Below are 16,719 nucleotides of genomic sequence, written 5' to 3'. Positions count from 1 at the left end.
GAACTAATGAGACATATGGCAGAGAAGAAAAATGCATGGGATACGTACAAATTAACACATGACACAGAAGCCTATGATAGATACAAGTTGATCTGTAACCAAGTTACAAAGGAGGTTAGGCAGGCGAAGGCAGATTACGAGAAATCTTTGGCAAGGGATGCAAAGAAAAACAGCGAAGAGTTCTTTACTTATGTAAACTCTAGAAGGAAGGGGATGAATCAGATTGGTCCACTTGATATCGATGGGTCAACTGTTGATGATCCTGCTCAGGTAGCTAACAAACTGAATGAATATTTTGCATCGACATTCACACATAAGGAGTTATTCAGCGAGGGGAATGCCAGAGGTGTATTCAACTCTGGCAGTAAGCTAGAGAATCTTGTAATAACTGAGAGTAAAGTGGAGGAGAAATTGTTGAAGATAAATACAAGAAACGCACCTGGGGTGGATGGGATCTATCCAGTCATATTAAAGGAGGCAGCAAAGGAAGTAAGCAAACCCTTAGCCATAATTATGAGAGCTTCCTTGGACTCAGGGGAAGTACCCACAGACTGGAATGTGCAAATGTGACCCCAATTCACAAAGGAGGATCAAAGGGCGACACAAGTAATTATAGACCTGGTTTAACTTCTGTTCCTGGAAAATTAATGGAGGCACTGGTTAAAGAAGTACTGCAGGATCATCTGGACAAGATTTCAGTTATTGCTTGGACACAGCATGGTTTTGTTAAGGGGAAGTCTTGCCTGACTAATTTGATTGGATACTATGATGCAGTCACAAAAGAACTGGATGCAGGGAATACCTTTGATATTATATACTTGGATCTTAAAAAGGCTTTTGATACTGTTGCACATGGAAGACTGCTGCACAAATTGGAGCAGTGTGGCATTGGAGGCAAATTGCTGCGATGGATAAAGGGGTGGTTGAGGGGGAGAAGACAGAGTGTGGTAATCAATGGACACTGCTCATCGTGGACTAATGTTATTAGTGGAGTCCCTCAGGGTTCAGTATTGGGTCCATTATTGTTTTCTGTATTTATAAATGATATCGATGATGGTATATCAAGCTTAATGTCCAAGTTTGCAGACAATACAAAGGTTGGCAGGGTTGTCAAGGACACTACTGACACTATGCTACTGCAACAGGATCTGGAAAGGTTGAGCAGATGGGCTGAGAGGTGGCAAATGAAGTTTAACATTGACAAATGTAAAGTACTACATATGGGAAACAGCAACCCCAGAGCAACGTATCAACTCTGTGGTACTACACTGACAGTGGTAGAGAATGAAAGGGACCTGGGGGTGGTTGTGCAGGCAGATATGAAGTTTTCTGAGCAGTGCAGACGGGCTGCAAGAGTAGCTCATGGTGTATTGTCGATGATATATAGGAATTTTTCTAGCAGGGATAAGGAGGTGATTATTCCATTGTATAAGGCAATGGTCAGACCACACCTACGGTACTGTATACAGGTCTGGAGGCCTCATTTCAAGAAGGATGTAGAGAGGCTGGAACGAGTACAGAGAAGGGCAACAAGATTAGTGAATGGAACAAAGGGGTGCTCTTACGAAGAAAGGCTTAAGTTTTGCAAATTACAGTGTCTGGAGACGATCTGATAGAGGTGTATAAAGCCTTGAATGGTTTGAGCATGCTCAATGCTGATGGGATTCTTCCTCTAGCTCAGAATAATCACCTGAGAGGGCATAAATTCAAATTGAGGAAAGACAGATGTAGGATAGACGTGAGGAAATTTGCCTTTAGCCAGCGGGTGGTTGGTTGCTGGAATAGACTTCCATCCCTTGTCGTGGAAGTTGATAGCCTAAATAAGTTTAAGGCTCAGCTGGACAGGTATTTCGAACGAACAGAGGGGTGAAGTGGAAGTGGTTATTTTTTATTTATTTATTATTTTTTTTTTTTTGGCTGATGCTGCATAAGCTTGCTTTCTTGCATCAAATGCCTCTACTAATGCTATTAGCACTAAAGACCTGGCTGGTGAGTATGGGCTTGGCAAACCCAGGGTCCTGAGCTGGATATCATCATTCTTCTCTTTCTTGGTGATTCCCTTCTACTTTTTCTCCCCCCCCCACTCTCTCTCTCTCTTTCTCTCTCGCTCTCTCTCTCTCTCTCTCTCTCTCTCTCTCTCTCTCTCTCTCTCTCTCTCTCTCTCTCTCTCTCTCTGTCTCACTCTCAGAGTGAGAGAGAGAATTTTTTTTTTTTTTTTTTTTTTTTGGCTGGTGCAACATAAGCCTCAGGCTGCCTTGCACCATATGGCTAATAATAATAATAATAATAATAATAATAATAATAATAATGATAACATACACAACTTTTCATGTTCAAATGTATGACCTCTTTATTGTAACTGATGGGTCAAAGAGTGACAAAAACATTTAACACCTAGTATTCCTGGCAGATATTGCAAAAAATGATTACCAACACAGATGGTGAAGAGCAGCCACCAGTTTGTGAGTTGTGGAGGGAATATAATATTAAGAAGGCCTACATCATGGAATTTGCATTAGTAGAGGCATTTGATGCAAGAAAGCAAGCTTATGCAGCATCAGCAAAAAAAAAAAAAAAAAAAAAAACCACTTCCACTTCACCCCAGACCTATATACAGTACTCTAGGTGTCGCCTGAGCGTTGCCTTATACAAGGGAATAATCACCTCTTTATCCTTGCTAGAAAAATTCCTATATATCATTGACAATACACCATGAGCTACTCTTGCAGCCCGTTTGCATTGCTCAGAGAACTTAATATCTGCCTGCACAACCACCCCCCAAGGTCCCTTTCATTCTCTTCCACTGTCAGTGTAGCACCACAGAGTTGATACGTTGTTCTGGGGTTTGCTGTTTCCCATATGTAGTACTTTACATTTGTCAATGTTAAACTTCATTTGCCACCTCTCAGCCCATCTGCTAAACCTTTCCAGATCACGTTGCAGCAGCATTGTATCTGGAAACTTGGACATTAAGCTTGATATACAATCATCAATATTATTTATAAATACTGTAAACAATAATGGACCCAACACTGAACTCTAAGGGACTCCACTAATAACATTAGTCCATGGTGAGCAATGTCCGTTGATTACCAATCTCTGTCTTCTCCCCCTCAACCACCCCTTTATCCATAGCAGCAATTTGCCTCCAATGCCACACTGCTCCAATTTGTGTAGCAGTCTACCATGTGCAACAGTATCAAAAGCCTTTCTAAGATCCAAGTATATAATATCAAAGTTATTCCCTGCATCCAGTTCTTTTGTGACTGCATCATAGTATCCAATCAAATTGGTCAGGCAAGACTTCCCCTTAACAAAACCATGCTGTGTCCGAGCTATAACTGAAGTCTTGTCTAGATGATCCTGCAGTGCTTCTTTAACCAATGCCTCCATTAATTTCCCTGGAACAGAAGTTAAACTCACAGGTCTATAATTACTTGTGTTGGCGTTTGATCCTCCTTTGTGAATTGGGCTCACATTTGCACATCTCCAGTCTGTGGGTATCTCCCCTGAGTCCAAGGAAGCTCTCATAATTGTGGCTGAAGGTTTGCTTGCTTACTTTGCGATGCCTACGTAGCCAGGTGGGCAGGAGCAGCAGTGTGTAGCACACATTTCTTGATTAGACTGGGGTTCAAGCCTGTGTCCACCAAATACGGATGATGCGGAAAGGTCAGGGAATGACCACCGCATATCCCTTGAGCAATATGGCCTTAGTTGCTAATGCTCCGAAAAACCAAAACAACAACAACAGCTTACTTTGCTGCCTCCTTCAATATAACTGGATAGATCCCATCCACCCCAGTTGCCTTTCTTGTGTTTATCTTCAACAATTTCTCCTCCGCTTTACTCTCAGTTATTACAAGATTATCTAGCTTCCTACCAGAGTTGAATACACCTCAGGCATTCCCTTCACTGAATAACTCTTCATGTGTGAATGTCGATGCAAAATATTCATTTAGTTTGTTAGCTACCTGAGCAGCATCATCAACAGTTGACCCATCGATATCAAGTGGACCAATCTGATTCATCCCCTTCCTTCTAGAGTTTACATAAGTAAAGAACTCTTTGCTGTTTTTCTTTGCATCCCTTGCCAAAGATTTCTCATAATCTGCCTTTGCCTGCCTAACTTCCTTTGTAACTTGGATACAGATCAATTTGTATCTATCATAGGCTTCTGTGTCACATGTTAATTTATGTATCCCATGTATTTTTCTTCTCTGTCATATGCCTCATTAGTTCATCTGACATCCATTTAGGCCTAAACCTTGAACAATATTTCTTAGTTGGTATGTAAAGCTTAGTAGCTTCCAAGATAAGTTCTTTGAATGCTTCCCATTTTGAATTTGCTGTTGGTAAAATCTTCAGTTGGTCTCACTGTATAGAATTTAAATACTGTCTCAGACCATCGTAGTCGCCTTTACGAAAGCAAAAACCGTTCCCTTTGCCCCTGATAGTAGTTAGCTCTTTGAGTAAAACCCACTTCAACACACAGTGATCACTGCCACCTAGTGGTTCCTTTATTTGCAGATTCTTAATGGATGAAAAAACACTACTGATAATCAAATCAAGAGTATTACTCCCTCTAGTTGCCTCCCGAACATGCTGATGTAGAAAACAATCATCCAGTAAATCCACAAAAGCCTTGCTAGTGTGTGAGTGGCCAACCCACAAATTCCAGTCAATATCTGGGAAATTAAAATCTCCCATTATAAGACTCTCTGATGTACTGGCCCACTCTTATTTCCCTGTACAGTTTTTTTATTTTTATTATACTCATCAGAGTCATTAGTCACACTCCTACTCTCAATTTTGATCTCCCAATGCTTATGTCACACCAAACTGACTCGATACTGCACTGTCCAGCGATGTCGACTGGCTTCACTTCCTTGGATTTTATGTGTTTCTTAACTAATAGCATAACCCCTCCTCCCTTCCTATCCTGTCTATCCTTTCTGTAGATGTTGTACTCCCCAAATTCCTTGTATCTGTGTGATACCATGTCTCTGATATTCCAACAATATCTGCCTTTGATGCTTTGAGCAATACCTCAAATTCATCAAATTTATTTACCAAACTCCTAGCATTGGTGTACACGCAAGTATAAATGCACCTGTTTCTATTCTTAGCTACCCTAACACAACCCATGTGTTTACTTGTACCGCAGTGACTCCCAGCAGTCTCTGAAAAAGCCTGCATCTTGTTTTTCAGGCTTCTGCTCATTCCAATAGAAGCAGTGCAAGAATCACTTTCACATCTGCCAGTGGCTACTGTTAATCTATTAGTCTTTGTATTCCCCCAAGCTAGCAGTTTTCCGATCCACCTGCCTCGATAGCATCAGCAAATATTCTTGCACACTTTCTGTTTAAGTGTATCCCACTTCTTAGCAGCAGTCTCTCCTGTTAAGAAGTACAGTCCAGGTTGAAAAAAATTCTACCCCTTGATCCTTGCACAATCTTTCCAGAGGTCAACTGCCCCCCTTCCCCCTCAGTTCTCCTCTGAGCCACAGCACTCCCATTAGCTTGAGCCTTTTGCTTTGCTGCTCTGGTCTGAGTCATGATTTCGATTTACTTTCAATAAAATTTCAATTTCAGTACAAAATTATAAGCCTAAACTTGTATCCCAACACCGTTATAACTGTATATATATTTTTCAGTATCAAGTATTAATTATCTATGAGTTCCCTGTATATAACTTCCGTATCAAGTTACATATTAATTATGTTACATTTGTAATCCAAGTCGTTATACAGGGTGATTCACTACCAGTGCGACAAACTTGCAGGAGGTGTAGGGGGCACAAAGACGAATCGGAATCACCTAGCATTGCAGGGTACAAAATGCCTTCTTCATGCAGTAGAGGATGTTGAACGGGAGGTCGTGTGAACAGCGATCCCAGTGGAAGTCGGCATTTGCGAACTGTTTCTGTTGAAGAAACCAAGTAGCAAAAGTCCTCCGGAGTGGATAATTTGCAGGCTCCAATGATTGGACGCATTGCAGATGGTATGAACTCATTTGGTTTGTTGACAGTATCCTCCATACAGTGGATTGGGAAATACTCAATCGTTGGCCTATCCTCGAGTACTCGTACTCGGATTGCCTTCTGCAAGACGTAGGACATTCTCCTCATTGTCTGCCGTCCTCGTCGCTCGCTCTCGATTCATGGTACCTCCCTTGAAACAACTAGTCTCACGTAACCTTCTGTGCACACGTGCGAAAATCGTATGATGAGGAGCACGCCTGTGCAGGAAACGTTCCTGGTACAAGCGCAGAGTGGCGTGCCCATTACAGTCCGCAGCTCCATACACGAGGTGCATGTCGGCCAGTTCAACGTTTGAATACTCGTCCATCCTACTGCCTCGGAAACCGGTTCGCAAATGCTGACTTCCAGTGGGATTGCTGTTCACGCCACCTCCCATTCAACGCCCTCTACTGCATGACGAAGGCATTTCGGAACCTGCAATGCTATGTGATTCCGATTTGTCTTTGTGCCCCCTACTCCTCCTGCAAGTGTGTCGCACTGGTAGTGAATCACCCTGTATATATTTAGTTAAAAGTACAATTTAATGGACAGCGAAGTTTAACACGTTTAATAGATTTTACTGATTAATCGACAATATTATACTACTATGCTAACGCTATCTAGTTCGGAATGTAACGTATCGTATAACAAAGGCGTCAAGTTACGAATGGTAAATCTACGGACACTTAAGTATTAATCAAACTTCCAAATCTCGCTGTCTCAATTCAGAATAAACTAACGATCCTGACTAGGTCTATAAGCTACTTATAGAAAATAATTTGATGTAAAAAATATTCAATAAAGTGGCTAAATATGGCTAAAAAAACTTTTCGTTCAGCGGAGTTGCAACTTGTAACACGTGGATTTGATGCCCTTATCGATACTTTTATGCAATTACAAGGCCGAGTAAAGAATAAATACACCAGATTAATCATAAAATCACAAAATAATGCTATACTACTAAATTTAAATCAAAAGTTTTAGAACAACAATAATTTCAAATCAATAAATAAGAAAAATCCACTTAGCGGCTTTGAACACGTCTGGCTCCCACTAGCCTCGTCATACGTTATCAAGTTACGTATTATATAAAGTTATATAATAGCATAATAATAAGAGATAATTGAAACTTCATCAGTTTGTTGGCATATTTAAGGTGCAAGTGATTCCTCATTAGATGTATAATCATGTAAGAAAGGAGAATTATGGAATTAAAAAAAAAATTATTTTGGTCAGCTATGAAGCTTCTTCTTTAGTAGCTTGTGGTAATTTGAAATATGAGTCTACCTGTGTACTCCTTTTTTTATTGTACCAGGTGGTCCTGACCAAGCCTTGGGAACCCAACCCCACTGTATGTTTACAAAAACAGATACATACTTATAGTTTACATATTTACCCCTAAAAACACACACATGCACACACTTGCAAAAAAGTCACAATCAGATCTGAAATCCAAATCAAGGGTTAAATGATAGTAATTAAGTAATAGTAATCTGTTTTTGTGCTTCCCCAAAGCACAGGAATAGATTGAGCAGTTCCTTCTTGAAGACCATTCTGTGCAGATCTTTTCTGGAATCACAAAATTTGTAAGAAGATACCACTAGTGGCATAAGGAGCCACACGCAGGAATGACTTACAGTAGCACGATTGCACAATAACATTTGTATGCTTTTTTTTTTTTTTTTTTTTTTTTTACTCTGTTAACTCTGCTGCTCCTTTTAGCATCTTCATCTTTCTCAGTAAAGGTAGCCATTGCATCTTCTAAGTGGATAAAGACTCCTAACTGTTGTTCCAAATGTTCTGTTGGTTGTCTATTAATTTTTGGGAATGCAATATTAGCATTTCTTTAGCCTTGTCATGCATAATGCATTTTTCAAGTTCAAAAAGTTTTTCAGTAGTCAGATCTTCACCACTCAATTTAAGTAAATTGTCAGCATTAGTTTTCTCGACATAATCCAAGCCAGACTTTTTTGTGTAATCTCCCCAGTGTTTGTTTATCTTCTGGCTCCCTCAGATCCATGGTAATTTTGAATATAACCAGACCATAATTTTTTTTCCTCCTACAAGTTATATTTGATGTCTTAATTTCCTTCCATGCTGCTCTGTGATGCATAGAAGGAAATTAAGGAAATTTTATAATTTGAAAAGTTCTTGGAATCGCATGCTGGCATAGTTTACGCTATGGCCAAAAGGTTTTGTGTGGCATTGATGTTGATCTTGGTGTGCATGCATTCCAAGTAGGGAACTGGCTTGACCACTTCACTCATTTTTCACCACTGATTGATTAATTACAGAACAGCTTATTACCCCAGGAAACTGTGGGTCACCCCAGGACAGCAATGTGCCAGGATGGCTGGAAATTTATATACTAAGGTATGAGGAACCACATGTACAATGTACAAGAGTACATGCATGCTCGACCTGACATATTTGCAGAGATGAACTTACAAGATCTCGAAATAAACAAAGTTTGTAATAAACACCATGATACATGCAGCAGGCAAAAAAGTCCAGGTGCAGGTGAATGTCATAGATTCAATAGCTGGTAACAGTTCTTAAGTATTTCCTTTCTGAAGAGTTTGTCCTCACAGGACTTAACAGGGTGGATGCCTAATTTATTGTAGATCTGAAGGCAATTGGCCGGAAATATGTTCCTAAGGGAATCAATGTTTGTAAGTGTAAGCTGCAGAGGAAGGCATGAGTCGGGGTGTTCTCGTCTTGTCTTCTTTGGGCCAGAGCTTAATGGAGATACAGATGAAGCATCAATTCGACCTATGATAAGCTGTGCTAGCATGAGTGCATTGGCGCCTCCGTAGCCAGGTGGGCAGGAGCAGCAGTGCGCAGCACATGCTTCTTGATTAGACCGGGGTTCGAGCCTGTGACCACCAAATACGGTGGATGCGGAAAGGTCAGGGAATGACCACTCCATATCCCCGGAGCAATATGGCCTTAGTTGCTAATGTTCCTAAAAACCAAATAATAACAACAATAACAATGTGAGTGCATTTCTTTTCGTGATGAGAAGTCTCCAGGGAGTGGTGCCTAGATTAGCTTGTAGGATGGATCTGGAGATAGTAAAAGGATGGCCCACCACCCTGTTCATCCTGACCAATCAATATTCCAGACTGGGGTACTTTTTTAGGTGCCAGGCCGGAGCAGATGACCAAATTTCAGATGCGTAATGCACGATGATAGGGGTAATGCATGTCAGAATGTACCGAGAAAGCAGCGTTGGCTGATGCACACCAGTGAGCTTCTGACACACTGCCCAAAGAGCCGCAGTGCCACATACTTCTTCCGTCTCATCCTGACAAAGTGAGGTTGGAAGGAGAGTCCAACATCCCAGGTGAGGCCCGGGTCTGTGTGGGAAGTTAGACAGTGCAAGGTCGAGGGAGTAGGGAGGTTATTGGTAGTTGAGCAGATTTGGAAGGGTTCAGATGCAGCCCAATTGTGGCTAGATAGTTTCCAGTTTTTTATCTGTGTAGAGGCATGTTGGTTAATATCAAGAATCTGATGAAGATTCTTGATATTAACTTGATATAATTCTTGATGAGGATGAGGAATGTACTAATATCAAATTCTTTTAATTTGGGAAAAGTGCTACAGAGACACTCCAAGTATTGCAGACAGTTTATGGAGATGATGCTTTGAAGAAAACAGTTTATGAGTGATATAATTGGTTTAAAAACACACAGGGGAACACTGGAAGAAGAAGAAACTTGCAGTGAATGCCCGTTGTCATCACAAAATGATGAAAATGTCACAAAATTGAATGAACTCATGGACTTCAGGAAAGCCATCACAGGTGATTTGTTTGAAAATTTATGTAGGATCCGAGCCTCCCAAGAAAAGTGGCTGCTGAAGTCGAGAGTTGGGTGTAATACATGCCTATGACTGAATAAATATATGCCAATGGCCCTGAGACTAATGTGGAATCATCTGAATAGCACACAAAAATGTCCCCACGGTCAAAGAAGTCTTGTGGAACAAAATCCAATGCCAAAGTCATGCTGATCATTTTTTTTGACAACGTTGCAGTAATGTTTCTGCCCCTAGGCCGGATGCCACAAATTCATAGTGCAGCATGAATTTGTGACTAGGGGCAGTAAAACTACTGCTGCTTACTTATTACATTGAGATTTTGACATTTCCATGAAAATGTGAAGCAAAGATAATCTTAAAAATGGCAGGATGGCTGGATCATGCACCATGACATTGCACCCAGTCACACGGTGTGATGGCAGTTCAGCAGTCCTTGGCTGCAAAAAAAATTATGTTCTTGTAGCAGCCTCCCTACTCCCTCGACCTTGCACTGTCTGACTTCTCGCTGTTTTCCAAACTGAAAATGGTGCTTTGGGGGTCATCATTTTACTACAATGGATTACATCAAAGAAAATGCCAAAGTGGCCCATGTGTGTTAAAAAAAAAACGCATTTTTAGTGAGTGTTTTAGTGACTGGCGATTAGGTTAGTAAGCCCAACTCAAACTTTTATAGTAAAATTCTGGGAATTTTTTGAATCTATCTCATATAATAAATAAAAGAAAAATATATAACAAATATAAGACAAATATATAATAAATATAAGATAAATATAATGTACCTAGTATAATAAATATAAGTAATAATGTATTAGAAGATGATTTTATGATGTATTCATCTTCTAATACATTATTATTTATATACCATTTGGCATCTCTCATATTGTGGAGGCGCCTCCGTAGCCAGGTGGGAAGGAGCAGCAGTGCATAGCACACGCTTCTTGATTAGACCGGGGTTCGAGCCCGTCACCACCAAATATGGAGGATGCGGAAAGGTCAGGGAATGACCACCGCATATCCCGGAGCAATATGGCCTTAGTTGCTAATGCTCCTAAAAACCAAACAACAAACAAACATATTGTGGAAATAACTTCGCAACTGTGATGGCATGTTTCATTACCAGCGTACCTGCACACTCACTGATGATGGAGCCAACTAGCTTCGAAACAATTGTCTGAGTGGTGGTATCCACTGAAAATAAATAACAGTAGTCTTCTCTACTAGAGAAGCGTTATTTATTTGAAGTAGTGCAATACCAACTATCTCGTGAAGGCACCCACAATATGAGATACAATTAAAACGATGCCTCTTACACTAAATATGTAGTTCAAATTTATGGGTAAACTATGGTGTATCTACACTGATATTATATAGTTAATAAATATAAGATATAAAACTGTTTTTTATTTAACTTTATTTTACTGTTTGTAATATATACATATACAGTAACTGTTTAACTTTTCAATTATTTAGGATGCAAGTGGTCTTGGAAAATAACTTTTGATTTAATGGACATTTGGCAATAGCGGATACCTCTTTTTCTCTATTAGTCCGTAAAATAGGATTTACTGTATTAGATATTTTTGATATTGATATATTTCAGAAGCTTGCCCTGCAAAACTTGCAGTGATTTTAATAATTACATGTGGCCAACTATAGCTTATTTTGTGTTTAAAAGTTATTCTATATAGTTTTTTTTTTTTTTTTTTTCTCTCACTCATCCAGGGCTCTGGTGTCATTAAGGCAGGGTTTGCAGGTGATCAGATACCAAAATGTCATTTTCCCAATTAGTAAGTGCTATAAAAATTAATTAAATATTGTACTGATATAAGTTCTGATAACATCATTTGTAATTTATAATTAACATAATAGACTTCAAGACATGAAATAACATGAAAAAATCAATTCTGGGAGCTGCTGAAGAAAGTCTTGGATATAAACCTATAAAAAATAAAAACTGGCTAAGAACTTGGAATGAACAATTGAAACAAACAATCAATGAGAAAAAAAAAGACCTATAAACTGTTCCTACAAACTAAAGACCTACACATAAAATATAAAAAGCTTAGAGCAGAAGTCAGAAAACTAACCAGAAGAATCCGACAAAATGACTGAGATAAATTTTTTAAATCTTTAGAATGTGATATCACGGGCCCACAGAGAAGAGGTTTTAAAATTTTTAAGAAATTACAACTAGACACAAATGATCAAATAAAAACCAATTCCATCTCCCAAGCAGAATGGAAGCAACACTATTCCAAACTATGGTATAACAGTTCTTCAAATAGGCCTCTGGGGTTGGGTATACTCATACTATGATTTTTAGTGTTTTCCACCAACCATGGAATAAAACGAAAGACGAAAAACCCAAATTTTTAAAATATTTAATATTTACAATAAATTATTTACAAACAAAATATTACTGATAGTAATTTTAAAATAAAACAACTGTGATATACAGGATAATAATAAAATGCCGAATTTAAAATGCAATAAAATATACTAGGTTAAAAGCGCTAAAATACTAACTGAAGCTTTCAAAGGCTTCTGCCTTCATTCTCAACAGTGTAATTTCTATTCTGCGTGCATCATTAAATACCAGCAGGTTCACGGTGCGTCTCACGTGAACGTGTACTGTTCCCGTCAGAACCGGAAGTGGCTCGGGAGCGTTTCAGGCAAAAACGTTCATCCCCTCCAAGGATTACCGCCTCAAAGAGGGAATGAATGCGTGTGCTCCTATCTCTATTTATATTTTTCTCAGTAGAACTAATTCGCAAGTTCTCGAGCCACTTGCGGTCCCAAAATCTATGCGCCCGATCAGTGATGACCGCTTCATCTGGGGAGATTTGATGTTGCTTCTCCCAGAAATGTTCAGCTACAGCGGATTTGCCATAGTCTGCATTTCTTATCGCATTTGTGTGCTCCCCCAGACGATCTTTGAGACGCCGTTTTGTTTCTCCCACATAACACTCCCCACATTCCGGGCATTTAATACTGTATACGACCCCACTTATATTTTCATTTAAGACAGGGTTCTTCACCTGTGACACGATTGTGTGCAGCTTCCTGCCTGGGAGCTGCACACAACGTGTCTGGTAATTCCTTAATACGTGAGCTAAACGCTCGGATAAACCCGGATAGTAGGGAATGTATGCGGTGGCTGTTGGCGTGAAGGACTCACTTCTACTCTGCCCTCCACTAATATATTTCTCTATGATCCTCCGGGGGTAGCCACACTTCAAAAGATCTGCCGTAACACGTTCATACTCCAAGTTTCTATCCTCTGAGGTACTACAATGGGATTTTGCCCTATCCACTAATGCTCTTACTACACTGTTCCTGTGATAATTAGTCTGCGCTGAGTTGTAGTGTGCAGGGGCCAATATTCACACTACAACTCAGCACAGACTAATTATCACAGGAACAGTGTAGTAAGAGCATTAGTGGATAGGGCAAAATCCCATTGTAGTACCTCAGAGGATAGAAACTTGGAGTATGAACGTGTTACGGCGGATCTTTCGAAGTGTGGCTACCCCCGGAGGATCATAGAGAAATACATTAGTGGAGGGCAGAGTAGAAGTGAGTCCTTCACGCCAATAGCCACCGCATACATTCCCTACTATCCGGGTTTATCCGAGCGTTTAGCTCGCATATTAAGGAATTACCAGACACGTTGTGTGCAGCTCCCAGGCAGGAAGCTGCACACAATCGTGTCACAGGTGAAGGACCCTGTCTTAAATGAAAATATAAGTGGGGTCGTATACAGTATTAAATGCCCGGAATGTGGGGAGTGTTATGTGGGAGAAACAAAACGGCGTCTCAAAGATCGTCTGGGGGAGCACACAAATGCGATAAGAAATGCAGACTATGGCAAATCCGCTGTAGCTGAACATTTCTGGGAGAAGCAACATCAAATCTCCCCAGATGAAGCGGTCATCACTGATCTGGCGCATAGATTTTGGGACCGCAAGTGGCTCGAGAACTTGCAAATTAGTTCTACTGAGAAAAATCTAAATAGAGATAGGGGCACATGCATTCATCCCCTCTTTGAGGCGGTAATCCTTGGAGGCGATGAACGTTTTTGCCTGAAACGCTCCCGAGCCACTTCCGGTTCTGACGGGAACAGTACACGTTCACGTGAGACACACTGTGAACCTGCTGGTATTTAATGATGCACGGCAGAATAGAAATTACACTGTTGAGAAAGAAGGCAGAAGCCTTTGAAAGCTTCAGTTAGTATTTTAGCGCTTTTAACCTAGTATATTTTATTGCATTTTAAATTCGGCATTTTATTATTATCCTGTATATCACAGTTGTTTTATTTTAAAATTACTATCAGTAATATTTTGTTTGTAAATAATTTATTGTAAATATTAAATATTTTAAAAATTTGGGTTTTTCGTCTTTCGTTTTATTCCATGGTTGGTGGAAAACACCAAAAATCATAGTATGGTATAACCCAGGCACTAGGGAATTGGAAGATGAATCTGTGATAACCAAAGATGAAGAAAATATAACAATGGAAGAACTAGAGTTAATATTACAAAAATCAAAAAAACTGAAAAAGCCCAGGCATAGACAATTTGAATGTAGAACTATTTAAATATGGGAGCACCTTACTAAAAAACGAACTACTAAAATTATTTAACATCATATGGCATAAGCAACAGATACCCAAAGATTGGGAAACAGGAATAGTAATCAATTTACACAAAAAAGGCTCCAGAAATAACCCTAACAACTACAGAGGGATAACACTGCTGTCAACTGCTGCAAAATTATACTCTAATATACCAAAGAATAAACTTAATAAATACAGTGAACAATTCTTAGAAGAAGAACAATGTGGGTTCAGAAAAGGGAGAAGCACAATAGATGCCATTTTCTCACTACAACAAATTTTGGAGAAAAGAAGAGAATTCAATCTACCAACATTTCTGCTCTTTATTGATTATGAAAAAACATATGACAATGTAAACCAGGAAAAACTTGGCAGATTCTATGTGAAGAAAATATCCCAACCCAACTCCGGAAAGCGATCCAAAGCCTATATAAAAACTCAAGTCTGTATAAAATATTCTAATGGCCAACTATCAGACCCAATTAACACCAATAAAGGAGTGAAACAAGGATGTGGACTATCACCAAATTTATTTAATATCTACATCAATAAAATTCTTAAAGAATGGAAACAAACAATTAACAACGGAATACAGTTGAACAACAGGAATAAAATCCAAACTATATTATATGCTGATGATCAAGTAATAATTGCAAAATCAGAAGATGAACTACAGATAGCACAAATGAACTGAATAAAATAGGTAAAAAGTACGAGATGAAAATCTCCACCTCAAAAACAAAATCAATGGGATTATGTGGAAAAAACATACATAGAGTCAAAATTGTTATTGATGATAAAATAATAGAACAAATATCTGACTTCACCTATTTGGGAAATTTAATATCAAATGAAGGGAAAGACATCCACACTAAACTACAAAAATATAATAAAATGAATGGAACGATTAAACGAACGCCACTTCAGACAACAAATGACAACTGAAACAAAATTACGACTGCACAACATCACTTCAAAACCAGCCCTCTTCTACAGCTGTGAGACTTGGATCATAAATAAGAAAGATGCACACAAACTAGAAGCAGTACAAATGAAATTTTTAAGACCATTATTAGGCTTTACAAGACTAGACCACTAAAGAAATATAGATATCCGTGAGAAATTAAAAGTAAATGACATAAAACGATATCAGGAAAAATGGATCAGCCACATACTAAGAATGAACCCAGACCAGATCCCAAAATTAGCCTTTAACTACAAACCTACAGGCAAGAGAGATGTTGGTCTACCAAGACAGCGATGGCGAGATCAAAACCACTTCCAAGAGCTACAAAGGAACAGGTCTTAAAAGACCTAAGCCGGACCAAGTTCATGATGATGATGATGATGATGACTTCAAGACATGCGAGACGCTGTTTGGAAAGAATGTGTTTCATATTAGTCTTTCGGTAATACTGTACTAGTTGGTTTTGCAGATACATTTGAATCCTTAAATAATGAACCTGAAGGAGGGTTGGTGAATTTTTTAATTTAATAATAGAAATACCTGCAGTGATCAACCAATGAGAAGGCACTATATCATTAGCAAGAGCACATGATGCAAGAAAGCAAGTTTATTTAGCATCAGCCAAAAAAAAAAGAAAAAAAAAATCTTATTTCACCCATCCCCTCGCTCCAAATGTTTGTCAAGTTCTGCATTGAATCTATTGAAGCTATCAACTTTTACAACAACAGATGGAAGTTTGTTCCAGCAATCAACCACCCGCTGGCTAAAGGCAAACTTCCACACTATATCTTGCAACCGTCTTTCCTCAATTTGAATTTATGCCCTCTCAGGTGATTATTCTGAGCAAGAGGAAGAATCCCATCAACATTGAACATGCCCAAACAATTCAAGGCTTTATACACTTCAATCAGATAAACTCGCAGGTGTCTAGTCTCTAGACACTGTAATTTGCAAAACTTAAGCCTTTCTTTGTAAGTGCAACCCTTTATTCTGTTCACTAATCTTGTTGCTCTTCTCTGCACTCGTTCCAACAGCTCTACATCCTTCTTAAAATGAGGCCTCCAGACCTGTATACAGTACTCAAGGTGTGGCCTGACCATTGCCTTATACAAGTGGATAATCACCTCCTTATCCCTGCTAGAAAAATCCCTGTATACCATTAACAATACACCATGAGCTACTCTTGCAGCCCGTCTGCACTGCTCAGAAAACTTCATATCTGCCTGCACAACCACCCCCAGGTCCCATTCATTCTCTACCACTGTCAGTGTAGTACCACAGAGTTGATATGTTG

General features: G+C 39.3%; 1 protein-coding gene across 1 annotated transcript in view; it reads left to right on the top strand.

The window, feature by feature from the left end:
* Positions 1-16,719, top strand: part of Arp1 (Actin-related protein 1) — a 341,295-nt gene that overhangs the window by 65,235 nt on the left and 259,341 nt on the right. The window contains exon 2 of the mRNA XM_090385032.1: positions 11,563-11,627. Within this exon, the coding sequence (XP_090241158.1) occupies positions 11,563-11,627 (65 nt within the window). The remainder of the gene's footprint in view (positions 1-11,562; positions 11,628-16,719) is intronic.

Source organism: Mastigoproctus giganteus, chromosome 11 (assembly GCF_048544385.1).
Source record: "Mastigoproctus giganteus isolate SK-2022 chromosome 11, ASM4854438v1, whole genome shotgun sequence".
NCBI lineage: Eukaryota > Metazoa > Arthropoda > Arachnida > Uropygi > Thelyphonidae > Mastigoproctus > Mastigoproctus giganteus.
Note: the sequence above shows the minus strand (reverse complement) of the source record. Positions and strands in the feature narration are given on the sequence as shown.